General features: G+C 44.8%; 1 protein-coding gene across 1 annotated transcript in view; it reads left to right on the forward strand.

Moving 5' to 3' along the window:
• Positions 1-14,640, forward strand: part of hydin (HYDIN axonemal central pair apparatus protein) — a gene marked incomplete at both ends in the record, with an annotated part of 79,581 nt that overhangs the window by 50,325 nt on the left and 14,616 nt on the right. The window contains 26 exons of the mRNA XM_080841750.1: positions 229-358; positions 669-830; positions 1,064-1,231; positions 1,874-2,047; positions 2,300-2,493; positions 2,705-2,812; positions 3,105-3,288; positions 3,599-3,740; positions 4,562-4,727; positions 5,082-5,294; positions 5,585-6,016; positions 6,735-6,941; positions 7,994-8,196; positions 8,491-8,673; positions 9,289-9,408; positions 10,442-10,601; positions 10,844-11,016; positions 11,300-11,498; positions 11,871-11,970; positions 12,081-12,180; positions 12,292-12,460; positions 12,606-12,847; positions 13,229-13,331; positions 13,599-13,809; positions 14,023-14,255; positions 14,470-14,618. Coding sequence (XP_080697876.1) covers positions 229-358; positions 669-830; positions 1,064-1,231; positions 1,874-2,047; positions 2,300-2,493; positions 2,705-2,812; positions 3,105-3,288; positions 3,599-3,740; positions 4,562-4,727; positions 5,082-5,294; positions 5,585-6,016; positions 6,735-6,941; positions 7,994-8,196; positions 8,491-8,673; positions 9,289-9,408; positions 10,442-10,601; positions 10,844-11,016; positions 11,300-11,498; positions 11,871-11,970; positions 12,081-12,180; positions 12,292-12,460; positions 12,606-12,847; positions 13,229-13,331; positions 13,599-13,809; positions 14,023-14,255; positions 14,470-14,618 — 4,625 coding nt within the window. The remainder of the gene's footprint in view (positions 1-228; positions 359-668; positions 831-1,063; positions 1,232-1,873; positions 2,048-2,299; positions 2,494-2,704; positions 2,813-3,104; positions 3,289-3,598; positions 3,741-4,561; positions 4,728-5,081; positions 5,295-5,584; positions 6,017-6,734; positions 6,942-7,993; positions 8,197-8,490; positions 8,674-9,288; positions 9,409-10,441; positions 10,602-10,843; positions 11,017-11,299; positions 11,499-11,870; positions 11,971-12,080; positions 12,181-12,291; positions 12,461-12,605; positions 12,848-13,228; positions 13,332-13,598; positions 13,810-14,022; positions 14,256-14,469; positions 14,619-14,640) is intronic.

A 14,640-nucleotide genomic window follows, 5' to 3' on the forward strand; every position in this document is an offset into this window, starting at 1 on the left:
TTTTGTAGCAATATTTCTACATACCCTGTGGTCAAGGGAAGGACTTCTGAAAATCCAATTTTCTCTTTTAAGTTACCTTTGTCTTCAGCAAACAGGGTTTTGTCACTCTTCCTTACTATTAACTTTTTAGTTTCAGCCCATTAAGTTGGATCTATGCAGGTATAAAACAGTTCTCTCTGAAATGTGTTGGCAGGCAGCCCAGGCTGACTGTAAGGTTTCCTTCCTTAGGTGCTACGCACGCTGAAAGGCTATGATGCCCAGAACCTCCTGCTGCTGCCCCCTCGTGCCCCGGGGGAGACTCTTCCAGCAGAACTGCTGGAGCACTATCAGGAGCACCGCTCACATGGGTCACGTAGAGGTACAGCTGCAAGCGCAATCAATATGAGCCCCTTGACCTAACATGGTTCATATGTCATTAGAGGTTTCCTTGCTTTAATAGAGGAAAGTCACCACCAGAGAGATACACGCTGTGCTTCATCTGTGTTTACTGTAATAGACCACTGCGGTAAAAGCCTGCATCATATTTTACCTCAGAAACTCACTGTGCTCTCTGCAGAGCCACAACACATGACCTGTACCTGGGCCAGGAGGCAGTTGTGTGTGTCTGTTAAAAGCTGAGTTTACCCAGAGAGACCACTGTGGGAGTCACCCTGCTCTTTGTTTCACAGATCTAAAGGCTGGAACCCTCAAAGATGAGGAGGGCTTGGAGGGGGAGTGGAGAGAGTCAGTGGAGGAGGAGGACCAGGCCGACCTCCTAAACGCAGAGCGCCCCCTATTGGATGACAGGGTGGAGGTCATGGCCGTTGGCTCTAAGGAGTTTCGAAGTAGAGGTAGGCTACATAAACCACAAACAAAGGTGATTCCATAGTTTTCAGCTAGTAATTACAGACTGATACATCAACTACATCTAGTTTTGCCCACTCTTTGCAACGGTTTTATTTGTGTTTCTTATTACCAAGCTTAACCAAACTAACAAACCTAACAGCTGTCAGACATAGTAGTTGTGTTTGGGTTTGAGTGTAGGTGTGATCACCAAGGATTCTCAATTTTTTCTGATCTTTAGAAGTTTTGAATGATGAGGGCACACCAAACAGTGGTGTTGGGGAGCTGGAGACGAACCCTGTGACCAAAGCCATCGCTCGACACTTGGGCATAGACATGACCCCAGAGGGGCAGGACGCAAGGAGCCGCAGAGGAATCGCCATCATCGTCCATGGAGCTCCTCTCTCTGGTACTGCTTACAGTTTCTCCCAGAGACTTATCTGGCAGACTTAAGCTTCGTGGGTTTAAGCTCCTAGGAAGCTTTTAAGACGTGTGTTACTGTAAAATGCTTAAACATTACAATAAGTAGTATAAGTAAATGCTATACTATAACTGTAAGTAACAAACTTAAAGTGGCATTATATAGGAATTGAAATTCAGGGTTAGGGTTATGATAAGCAGTTTTACCTTAAAATGACAGCTTAAAAAAATTGAGGTGCTACAATGACGTTTAATATGGAGAATCGCCTCCGAGCCATACCAGGGTCCGTATGTACTTTTGCCTGAAGCCGCCCGGTTACTACTGTCGAACTAGTAGTCTGCCGAAGTAGCTTATTTGCCGTCTTGCTTTGTCTTGTGTTGCACATGCTTGATGTTTGACTGTGTTAGGAAAGTTGTTGACTCTAGGTTGTCATATTGTCAAAGTAAGCAAATTCAAGAGGTTTCGCTAGGTTAAGCCCCTAGCATCTCGTTAGCGATTAGCAATTCCTCCATTGTGCTTCTTTAAAGTAACTGTAAGTAATTAAGTCCTTTTTTTTGCCCTTTTTCATGTAAGTGAACTTTTTGCCTTAATTTCCTGTGAGTGTGTAAAGCAGTCCTCTGCTGTGTGCAGGCAAGACAGAAACGGCGGTGACACTGGCCCGGCACTACGGTGCAGCATGCTTGACTTTGGATGCGGTGGTGCTGGAGGCCATGGTATCAGGGGCCACACCGGCGGCCATACAGGCCAGAGAGCTGTGTGCCACAGCCGCCCAGGAGCACTCCCAGAGGAAGGCAGAGGAGATGGGTGAGTCACACCTCGCACAAGCTGTTTGCGTGTGTTTGAGTGTTTGAGTGTTTCCTTTGGGGTCGGGGCTAAAGGTGGTCTTTCCCAGTGTTGTAATGAAGCGTAAGCCACTGTGTGTGCTGTTATGTATGAGTGGCTGTTCGAGTGTTTGGATGTATGTATGTATGTATGTATGTATATATGTATTCATGTGTGTACATGTTGAAGGGGACTGTGTAACTGTTTTGTGTGTGTATATTTGTGTCCATAAAGTCCACGCTCCTGCAGAAATACCGTCTCCCACGGCTCAGGCTCCAGGTGTACTCAGCGTGGACGCTGTTTCCAAACACACGGTAGAGAGCATCGACCCCAAAGCCCAGGCCACCTCCATCTCCACCCGCAACAAAACTAGTGTCGCGGGGGGTAAGAAAACTGAGCAAGCAGATACCTCCCCAACAATCTCCCAGGTACAGACTTTGTTTCAAACTATAGATTTACAAAATTGCACATAACATATTTTACAGAGCTGAACAAGCAAAAGGTGCTCAGAAATGTATATAATACATGTGTGTGTATGTCTCTGTGTGTATGTGTGAGTGTGTGTGGGTGTGGGTATGTGCGTGTGTGTGCCTGCGTGTATGCATGACTGTGTGTGTGTGTGTGTGTGCATGTGTTCAGTTCCAAAGGAAGCTGAGTGTCAGTGTGAGTCAGGTGAGAGAGCTGGACCTTATGAGCTGCCTGCTGCCTGAGGAGGTGCTGGTGGACATCCTCAGAGAAAGACTCCAGGTGAGCACCCTGTGTGTGTTTTCATCTGAACGCGCCCATACATGTATGCATTTTGGGTGTATGTCCCATGTGTTTGCATGTATGTGCATGTGTTTCCATTCATGTTTGAGGTTGTGTGTGAATGTGTTTTCTGCATCTGCTAGAGATTAGAACAGAGAGGCGTCAGACAGGTGTTGAGGATTTTGAGGCCATTAAATGACTCCTGTTCTTGCACATCCTTTCTTTAATGCTGAGCTGTAGTAAGTTATCTATAACAAAACCAACTCTTCTCTTCCGGCTTGGGCCGTCCCAGTTAAGTGACTGTCTCCGGGGAGTGGTGTTTGATGGACTAGAGACTCTGTACTGTCTCTCACTGAGCTGCACACTGCAGGCCATCCTCAAGGCCTTGAATAACCGTCGCTTCATCTACATGGTGAACCTCTCCAACAACTACAACGACTTTAAGGCCAAAGAGAAGGCGCAGAGAGAGGATGAGGGTAAGACAGAAAAGGGGAATGTCATACAGTATCATAAAAATCATCGTTTTACCTGTTAAGCCTCTTACAATTGCATTCTAACAGAGTGAAACAAATAGTATCTGTTATTAGAAGCTTGTATTGATAAATAATGGTTTATGGGTTTAAACAACGATTCTCATTAAGGGAAATCCCTTGTAGATCATACAGGCCCTCTTCTTTTATGTGTTGTAGACCTACTAACACAGTTTGCAACTGAAGTGGGTGAATATGGGGTTGTTTTTTGGATATTGCTGTGGCAAAATCTGGAAGCTGTTCTCTCTCTCCTCAGAGGCCAAGCAGCGTGAGCAGGAACAGAAGGAGAAGCTGCGGCTTCAGGAGATGGATGAGGAGGAGTATGATGCCCTGCCAGAGGAAGAAAAAGAGCACTTTGACCGCCAACGCCTGCAGATGGTACAGGAACGCAAGCGCAGGTACGTTTGCTCTCTGGCACCGCCTCATTGATTAAAGGTCTCTCTCAGGTGTCATAGAAGTGCAGGCTCGTTAAGAGTTCTCTGGATTACTTAAGATGATTTGATATTCTGATAGCTATCAGGAGAATACACGCTTTGCAAAATTAAAATGGTTTGTGGGACTGTTGGGCTGCCAACTATGCCTACATCCCAATAATTCTGCATGCTCAACACACACTGGTGGATACCTAGGGGATACATCTAGTGGAACTTCTACTGGAGCAAGACATTGTCTACTGAAGATTCCTGCATTCCTGTCGGAGAGACTTGTAAAATCCCATGCACCGGGAACTGCAATTCATCCGCTATTTCTTTCCATGCCAACTCAACAAGATTTTGTTCTTTGTTGGAAACCAAAACATTTTGTTTCGCACATTTAACCTCCATCTATTACATTTCGGTTTGGCGCCAGTGTCTTGTTGATCAGGGCATCATTTTTGTCAGACTGTTTTCCCAGGCCATCTTTGGTCGCAAGACAGCAACAACGGCATCTTTAAACCTCTCTCAAAGTGAAACAAAGAACAACTGTTTTGGAGATACGACCAAAGATATCTCCATGTTTCTTTTATACTGGTCATCTTGGATTTTTCTGTATAATTCTGTTTGCCTTTTACAAATGTGCTCGCAGACTTAAACAGTTGTGGTTTTTGTCCATGCATGCCTAAATGATCTCTTGATTCTTGACATTTTCATTCATGATTGTCCATCGTGTTTCATTAAGTTGGGATCTGGCCTGTGCTCGAACAGCTAACCACAAGACTGCAATGCTGTCATCTATGCAGGGAACAGGAGCGGCTGGAGCGACAGCAGGAGGAGAGGAGGATACAGGAGGATCTAGAACGACAGAGAGAGGAAGAGGAGATGAAGAAGAGAGGCAAAAAAGGAAAGAAAGATCCAGTCACATCCAAAGAGGATGCTGGGAAGAAGAGCCAGCTTGGCTGTAAACAGGTCAGTGTCGATGCAAGTTAGGCAGAGGAGAATGCTGATAGACAATATGGTGTTTATGTTTCCAAAAAGTATAAGTTGTAAACATACGTCACAGTTGGGCCAACTGAGTTTACAAAGTAGCAAAATAGTACTTCAAATATTCCTCATAAACAGGTAGATTACTTTTGAACGTATGTTAACCTATGAAGGTCTATTTTTAATCAGTAGGATGGTGTGAGGTGTCAGGGTTTCAGTTCCCATGACTGCTTAGATCTTAAAAAATCAGATAAATATGAATACGTCCTTCAGAAATGTATGTGTTATATGAACAAGGAGACTTGCAAATTAAATAAGAGGTTTATTACTTTTCTTCAGTCTTCATCTGCGCTTCGCTCTGAAACAAAGCTGGATCATGGCGGCCAAAAAATGTCTAACCCCCAAGATGTCAAAGACCAATCCAAGGACGTGGCCCCAACCCCTTGCGATGGCAGCAGAGATGCAGAGGAGAAGAAAAAGAAACCTAAAGAGGCCAAGCCAGGAGGGCAGGAGGACATCCCACCTCCTAACGAGGAGCAGGATGGGGAGATGGTCAGTTTAGATTTATATCGTCTTTAATATCTCTTCATAACCCGTACGTTACAGTGTTATAAGCTCTATAGGCTATAAGCTCGAATAGCCTTAAAGTTGATATAGAATTTGGTCTAAATATACCATGGTCAAGGTACCCTCAAACAGCGCCATTTGTGTAGTAGATAATTTAGTCTATTTTTTGGTGTTTGTGAATAACTAACAAACCAGTGACTGTTATGCTAAATCAGATAACTCTGTGAGTTGTGATATCCCCTCTAATCCTCTCTGTGGATCCTCCCTTGCTCCAGCTTAGTCAGAGTGACAAGCAGCTCCTGCACCGCTTCCAGGTGTACGAGCATATCCAGGTGCAGCTCTGCCACGTCCTGCGCTTCTGGGACCGCGCCCAGGGCCTGCTGTTGAGGCCCTACAACACAGAGGAGGCCCTGGATGCCGACGACCACCAGGGCTCAGAGCGCCAGGCCGTCTCTGGGAAGAAAACCAAGAAGGAGAGAGAGAAAGAGAAGGAGCGCAACGAAAAGGACCGGCTGAAGGCAGACGGCGAGCTGAAGTTGGTGTCCCCAGACCCCAGCAGAGTGCCGCTGACGGGTGATGGTGCTGATATGGCGGAGACGGAGTGCGTGGCAGATGCCGTGCCCCAAATTGTCATTCCTGTGTCCAGAAGAGAACACTCAGTCATGGCAGAGATCCTCCAGGACGAGAGGCTGCCTTCGCTCAATGAGGTACAAGCTCCTTACACTCCAAGATCACTGGGCATACACCTAAACTATACAGTATGTACTGACATTTGCATAGAGTAGAAAGTGTGTTTAAAATGTTACTTTAATCTGTATGGTGCATATACAATTTACAACAAAAAAAAAATCTGTTTTATTTATATAGCGAGAGAGAGGAGAAGGTGTGAGGAAACAATCATACACACAATACATACAAACACAACATGGTATATACATGATACCTGCAAAATTGATAGAGAATGAGGTTGGGAGAGATCATTGATGCGTTGTAGAATAGCTTAGTGGGTATACGGGGTGCTCGTAAAGTTACTATTACAATGGTAAGAAGATTCAATTGAGCAGAAAACTATGTTGAGGGTAGTGTACCGTAGTGTAATGGCAGTGCAGTTTGGATGTCTCCACAGAGACCTTCCACACGTCTTCGTGTCCTGTATCTACAAGGAAGCTTTATTGTATTTGCCAATTTTGGAAGTAAAATAGTGAGTCTAAAAATGTCTTCATGTGACGGGAGGGCAGCAGTTTAGACCGACTACACCACCCAGTTTATAGAGATACATATGACACATATGACATTCACAGTGGGGCTGATAGGGTGGGATACCACGACTTTCCAAGATAAATGTGAGCTGTTTCCAGACATATGTCCTCAGTCCTGTATGATTCAGAGTGGACTCTCATATCAATACCTCACCTCTTCCCCCAGGTGCTGGACGGTTTAGGCCTGGGCTCCAAAGGCCCCCCCATCCCTCCACCCTCCATCTTCTCTGTGGTGCCTTATCCCAAGAGGCGCTCTGAGGCCAGCCTGCAGCACCTCTCCGGCTGCTTCACCTTCCTTGTGCCCCTCTCTCAAGAGGACGAGGAGAAGAGAGAAGCTGAGCTAGAGGCTGAGCTGCAGGCAGCCCTGTTAAAGGTAACATCCACATTTCACCTCAGTATTATTTTTCTAACATTTTTACCATTGGTGTTTTGTATGTAAGAAGTTTCAAGATTCAATAGGAAATCATGCTGTTATCCGCACACTTATATGTAGAAACAACTGTTGTATACCAATCCTGGCTTGGCTTAGAGTGGAAGTCCATCTACACACAGAAACAGATTATACTACTTACTAACCTCGACCGTTCGGTCATGCCGGGAAATATCTATCGCTAAAGCTATTGCTCGGTCTATACCTTAAAGCCTCAGTCTGATATTTCCCGGCATGACCGAACGGTCGAGGTTAGTAAGTTGTTTATTATAAGGCATTTTCTGCTGTTTTCATTTTGTAAATTAAAAGAAATGGTAATTGTAAATAGAAAACATGTCGTTTTGATCAGCTCTCAAGTCTTCTCACAATACACAATGTGTTTTAGGTGTTGCGTAGCAACCAATTACTTGCTAACTGTGCGGTTACAATGATCAATACAAAACAGACAACATGGCTCAGCTAAGATGGCTTTGATTTACAGTAAAGTAACAACACAAGTGATTCAAACTATAGTTTCTAGTCTTCATCATCGCTTTCAATAACACATTTTCGCTGCTTCTGAATTTCCTCATGGTTGTTGATGTCTGTCAATATCGCTCATTTTGAAGATGACGTCAGAGGGCAATACGGATCCTTATTAGACCGGCGAGGAGGGCAATACGCCGCTGGCATGACTACCTATTAGCCAATCGGAACGCTAGTACTGTGGTTGCCATATAATAATATATTATATTAGATATTTCCTCTGTTTCAAATATGCTTGTTTGTAGATAGTGCATGTATTCTTAAAATGACTACAACCTTTGACTAAATCCTGGGTTCATGTGTTGTGACCTTGCACTTCACTGAAATCAAAGTTTACTTAGAATGCAGTACGTATAAGGGTAAGGGTTATGAGAGCAATGAAGAATACATGTGCAATTGGTTATCAAACTGTTTTAAGTTTCAAGACCCTCCTCCATAAGCCATGGCACACACCATTTGATCACTCCTAGGAGGATACAGTCACTCCATCCAAAGGCAAATCCAAGAAGGCTGAGGCAAGCAAAGAGAACCCTAAGGACAAGCGTCGCCCTTCCTCCAAAAAAGGGCCAAAGAACTCTGAGTCTCAATCCCCTCCACTGAACGTCATCATCCCGCTCTACGATGCCGAAGAAGGCAGCCACCCAGGGGACAGCCAGCAGGACCCAAACCACTGGTACCAGTTTACAAAACATGCACACATATACATTCACATTCACACAAACTCACACACACACACACACACACACACACACACACACACACACACACACACACACACACAAATATATACTCACACATTATCTCCTTCTCTTTCTTTCTCTCTCTCTTACATACACACAATCACACACTCACGTATGTATATGTGCCACATGCCAGGACAGCTGCAGAGGCACCTCAGGGTTAGCAGACATTTAATGATCGGTATGGAAATGTAATAATCTTCTCAATGTTCCATTCTTCCCTGAAGGCTGACCACGTTTCGCTGGATTGTGCCTCCTCATGATGAGGTGATCCTCAAGTTGTGGTTCCACTCTGCAGAGCTGGGCGCGTTCAACCAGACACTCAACTTTGAACTGATGGGCACCAGGACACCCTACCAGTTGCGTTGCCAGGGGATTTGTGCCTACCCTAACATCAGCACAGATCATAAGTACGTTTCCAGTATCTGTTTCTACCACGCTTGAAAATGACCTGAAATGTGAACAAATAATGGGTGTGGGTTGCTCAGGCTTTTTAAGTTTGAATAAGGATTGAGGTTAAATAGACTTAACTTTACACCAATTCAAAGCTTAATTCTACTTCTATATAAGATGACTTAAAACCTTGAGGGGAGGCCTATGAACTTGCTTATGTCACCCTGGCCTGCAGGGTTATTGCTAAATGCAGTGTTGTTCCAGAGACACTGTGGTTGCTTTGCCTTTGCTACTTCACTTCTGCAGTCTCATTTCGTGACGAAAGATTGTTTAGAGACCTCAGCTAAAGAGTGAAATTGTGTTTTGATTCAAGGATTGCAATCCCGTGTAAATGTCATGTGTGCTGTAAAGACAAACACCAACTCAGCAAACGTTATTGCGAAAAGGTCATTCAATCAGCCAAGCGCACCCCTGCTGTGAACCAAATGTAAATTACTGTGATAATCTTGTAGCTCAGGGCTCTGGGGCCTTTAGGTGTTCATAGAAAAAAAAAATCCTGCAGGCTTTGGCATCCGGGCTGATTATTCTCACAGAGGTGCATGTGCGTCTGTGTGTGGGTCTGTTTTCCGCAGGGTGGTGTTTGCTCACTGTAAAAAGATTCCAAGTGTTGAGGAAGATGTACAGAAAACCTATATTGTCCAAGAGGGCCTCTTCAACTTTGGTTCTCTTCTATGTGGAAAGACAAGGGACAGGTACTGGAGTTTATTTCTCACCCACCCACTCACTCACTCACTCACTCACTCACTCACTCACTCACTCACTCACTCACTCACTCACTCACTCACTCACTCACTCACTCACTCACTCACTCACTCACTCACTCACTCACTCACTCACTCACTCACTCACTCACTCACTCACTCACTCACTCACTCACTCACTCACTCACTCACTCACTCACTCTCTCACTCACCCACCCACCCACTCACTCACTCTCTTACTCACTTACTCACTCAATCACTCACTCACTCACCCTCTTACTCACTCACTCACTCACCCTCTTACTCACTCACTCACTCACTCACTCACTCACTCACTATCTTACTCACTCACTCACTCACTCATCAGTCACACGATGCAGATTTCATCTTCAGCATGTTCTGTACAGACTATCTGCACACCACAAACTTTTGTGTCCACATGGACCTGTGTGCATCGAATGTGCATGTGCATGCAAGTTTTAAAGCTCTGACTCAGGGTCAAGAGGAAGCAAAATACATTTCCTGTTTGATCATTTAGCTGACACTTTTATCCAAAGTGATTACTGTAACAGTAGAGATACACATTCTCATCAGTTTGTTTGCTCCCTGGGAATGAAACTGCTTGGGAGCCAGTGAGTAAAATACTTTCACATTAATTTTCACGCTTCGGTGAATCATAGCTGATTTAGTTTACCAGCAACATATTTTAAGGTAGGTAGCTAGTGCTATTTTGGTAGAGGAGTAAGTAGTCAGGAAGGGCCAGAGAAAACTCGAGGCCTATAAAAAAAAAAATAATCCACACATTTGCTGTAGCTCTAGTCTAGTAATCTAGTAAACTAGTATACTTTATAGACACCCAAGTGCACGTCCGCGTTTAGTGAAGGCACATGTTTGGTAGTATACCTGGACCTTCTCTCACTCACTCACTCATGTTTGTTGCCTCTTTAACTTTTTTGTAAGTCTATCTGGGACTGGGTGGGTGGGTGAATTATTTAACCCAGTGTGTCCCTCTGGGCTACTGTAGGTATAAGGAGAGAAAGTACCCAGAGAATATGGAGAGGCTGGTAATGCACAATATCTCCCCAATGGAGGCCGAGGTCCACTTTTGCTTCCAGCATGACACCAAAGCCACCACCTATCTGCTGGACCCACCCACCATGACACTCAAACCCAAAGAGAAGAAGGTAGGCCAAAGTACATTAATGTTTCGATTCATAGGCCTTTACTCACAGTGAGTGTTCTTTCACATCATTATACTAATGTATACTGGATTACTGGATTACATTTAAGGAAATCAAGTTATTCAGCTTAATTGTTTTGAACATTTCACCTAGAAATATGTTAATTGCCATGGCATGTGTTATGAATAATCATGGACTCATGATCGCCTGCTCTCATTGTTCCTGCCTGGCTGTTGCTTTGGCAGGAGCTGGTGATCTGGGCCTACCCCATCACCCCGTGCCAGATCGAGGACAGTCTGGTGTGCTGTGTCAAGGACAACCCAAAGCCCGCAGTGTTCCGGCTGTCCTGCCATGGCGTCAGGCCTGAGCTGGACCTGGACCGCAAGCAGCTGCACTTCGATAAAGTTCTGCTGCACAGGTGTGGTGACTCGCATGATGTGGACGTCTGTTTAATGGAGAGCCTGACTTTTAGCTCATAATTACATTTATAGTCGCAAATACATGCACATGGTTGAGAGTAGCACTTTCATTAGAATTCACACCAAGCCAGTGTTCCTCACCATTTAGTTTTGTCTTTCAAAATCCTCCATTTACCCTCCTTCTCCTGCTCATCATCTGATTTATGCTTGTGTTGTCTCACCTCTTATCTTCTCTCCCTTGTCTCTCTTCTCTTTCTCTCTTCCACACGTTCTCATAATCAGGAAGGAGACCCGTAACTTGCTCCTGCGAAACACCAAGACCTTGCCGGTGGCATGGCGTCTGAGCGGAATGGAGGTGCTTGGAGATGAGTTCAGCGTGTCTCAGGACCAAGGCATCATCATGCCCCACACTGACTTCTGCGTGCAGATGCACTTCAGGGCTGTGAAGCCTATAAACCTCAAGAGGTCTATCCGGCTGGAGGTGGGTATCTGAGAGGAAAATCTTAAACTTGGAAAGATAGCAGTCTTTAAAGGTGTTTTGAATAACTTAAGGTCCTACGCAGAACTGTGTCCTCATCAGCATCCTATTTTTGCATCCGCTGTTTGTCAGTGAAAGTGATTTGAAGTTTTAAGATTTGCACATGTCTAGATGCCCAATATGCAGTAAATAGGACCAGGAATAAATTATGTGATTCAAACAGCAGGTTGCCAATGAATCAAACAGAGCAGGTGTATGTTACTTTTACTTTCCATCAGTGGGTCTGGGGTTGTGACATTTTGAAGTGCTGTGTAAAGGTTTTTCTGTGTGTACACAACAAGATGTGTCATTGATTGTATGTCATTTGCATTTCAGGTTGCAGATGCAGACGGTATCCTGGGCATTGTCTGCACTGAAAATATCCAGGTGACTGCTGAGGCCTATGATGTGGCTCTGGACATCACCTTCCCCAAAGGTTCTCTTGCCAAACGATGGCTTTGTTTTATTTTATTTTTTATTTAGTAGTAGTACTTGTAGATTCCTGTTCACTGTCTTTAATCTGGTTATTTGTTATAAAACACTTAGGTGCTGATGGAGGTCTGGATTTTGGAACAGTAAAAGTATCAGAGGAAGGGAAGTTATCTGTTAACTTGAAAAACAAAGGCAAATATGACATCGCCTACAAGTGAGGAGCGCACATTATGCTTTCTTCATTCAACAAAACAAAACCATGAAGACCATTCTTTGCTTCATCTGTGCTGATGACTGGTGTCCTTTTACTTTTTCCTTGAATCAGATTCATGTTAGAGCCCACACTTCCTGACATGCCCAACCTCAACTCCGCCTTCACCATCACACCTCAGACGGGCACCCTTCACCCCACCGACCGCCCCGCTGGCGTCCAGTTTACCTTCTGTTATAACAAGGAAATACGCATCAATGAACAGCCAATCCTGCGCTGCCAGGTAAGCAGGGACCCCCCACTAACACTTACATGTCTGTCAGTTGCACAATGGCACCTTTGTGAATCGGCATCTGTACAATTATCAGTTCATTTCCTGATATGAGTTTCAACATGCAAAGTAAGTTGTTTTTTCTTCTTTTTCATAGATTATTGAGCCTAACATTTCAAATGCTGGGGAGACCATCGCCATCATCCCCATCAAGGTGTCTCTACTGTCTGTCTTTTCCAAATACTCGATTACACCATCCAGCGACATCAACTTTGGACCTCTGGTTTATGGAAGCCGTAAGACCCGAAGCTTTACCATTGAGAACCTGGGTGACTTTGAGATCCGCTTCCATGTCTCCAGGATTTGCAAAGACAACCCAGGGCCTGCACACAAGAGAGGGTGAGAAAGCATTTCAGCAGCAGCCAATCCGCTAGTCCCGAACCTTCTTCTTCCGTCTCTTTCCCTCTCTTTCACTCTCTTGTATGCAGGCATGTGCTTAGAGGTAAAGGCCTGAAACCACTCAGCGACTCAGCACAGGCTAATTTAGTTCAAGAAATGTATTTAAAATATCTTTTTAAAAGGCATCATGAATGTTTAAAGGGCATGTGATGGCTATTGTTGCCATATAAGTTAGGGAAATAATGTATATTAAGCTGTAGTAATGTTTTTTGCCATATGACATACAACAAATATGATTAGCATCCCAGCCTTTTTACGTTTAGGCAGTTGTCACTGTAACTGACTAGTCTGGTTTTGAAACAGTGCTTTGCTTTCCCACAGCATTGGCAAGAGGACTTCACGGGATAGCTACTCTGCCAAGCACAACCCCGGAAAACCCCGGCGAAGCGAGTCGATTCAGAAAGACACCTCTGGCATGACCCAGGTGTGTGAGAAGGCAAGATCCTGCACACTGAGAAGAACACTACTCAGGACGCTGACCGAGCAGGGGACGGAGATGTCTCTTTATTTGCAAACAGAGAGCACCTCTGGGCACTCTATCACAAGCACATCACTTACACAAATAAAATACATAATCACTGCAGTAGTGTAAGGTGCCAGGTTTGATACCCAGATAACCGTCAGCATCTTAATTGGTAAAACACATTCAGTTATTTGTATTAACCTGCTCCTCTCCTCCCTCCCTCACCAGACTCGCTTCACCACCGGAGTGTTCTCCCTGTCCCCCTGCTTTGGGGTGCTGGCCCCGGGATACAGTCAGGCGGTGAGTGTGGAGTGTGTGGCAGAGCAGGCAGGCCTGTGGCAGGAGTACCTCGCTGTAGACATCAGCGACCGAAACCCTCTAGACAACCTTGGAGGCATCCCATATCAACTTCTGGCTGAAGTCTGTATGCCAGGTGTGTGTGTGTGTTTGTGTGTATATCTGTCTGTCTGTCTGTCTGTCTGCGTGTGCATTTTTTTTCTACAGCTTAACGGAACTACTGTCTGGTCAGTTACTGGAAAATTATTTATGAAGCTGTTGTGTCCCTATTTGGGTCATATTCTGATGTGCATTTAGTGTGATATAGCTTGGTTAATAAAAAGAAACACATATCCTGGATGTTTTCTGTCCTCAGGCTTTGTCAATGATATTGCTTCCATCTTTGAAGAGCACCACATCTGTAAGAACAGCAACATGCTGCAGTGTGAGCAGTTCAGAGATGCCTCAAGCATTTATGTGGAAGGCGAAAATAAGTTTATCTTCAACAATGTGCTGGTCGGCCAGTCAGCCAAGGCCCGCTTCCGCCTCACCAACAGTGGCAAAGTCCCGTGTGAGCTGAGCCTGTCAGCCAAATCTGTGCAAACCAAGGTGCGTTTGTGCTTGAGTGTATGTCCACTCAACTGAAAGGAAATAAAGGTGTTACTACCTGCTGAAAATGATATGCAACCAGAAAATCTTACAGTGAACCTAATGAGCAATGAGCAGTCTAAACAGTTTTTTTCTTGTATTTTAGAGTGCCTTTCAGTTTGAGCTAGATAATCAAAGGGGTTGTGTTATAGTAAAAGTCTTCTCTTCTCCTCAGGGGGTGCGGAGCCCTGAGGTGTTCGAGCTGCTGCCCACTAAGATGTGCCTTCCCAGCCACTCCCACTCCTTCGCCGTCATCTCCTTCACCCCTCCCACCATGCTGGCCTACCAGGGCATCTTCGAAGTCACACTGGAGGGAGCTTCCAGGTAAATCACAATGCTCTGGAAG

Source organism: Sprattus sprattus, assembly GCF_963457725.1.
Source record: "Sprattus sprattus genome assembly, chromosome: 7".
NCBI lineage: Eukaryota > Metazoa > Chordata > Actinopteri > Clupeiformes > Clupeidae > Sprattus > Sprattus sprattus.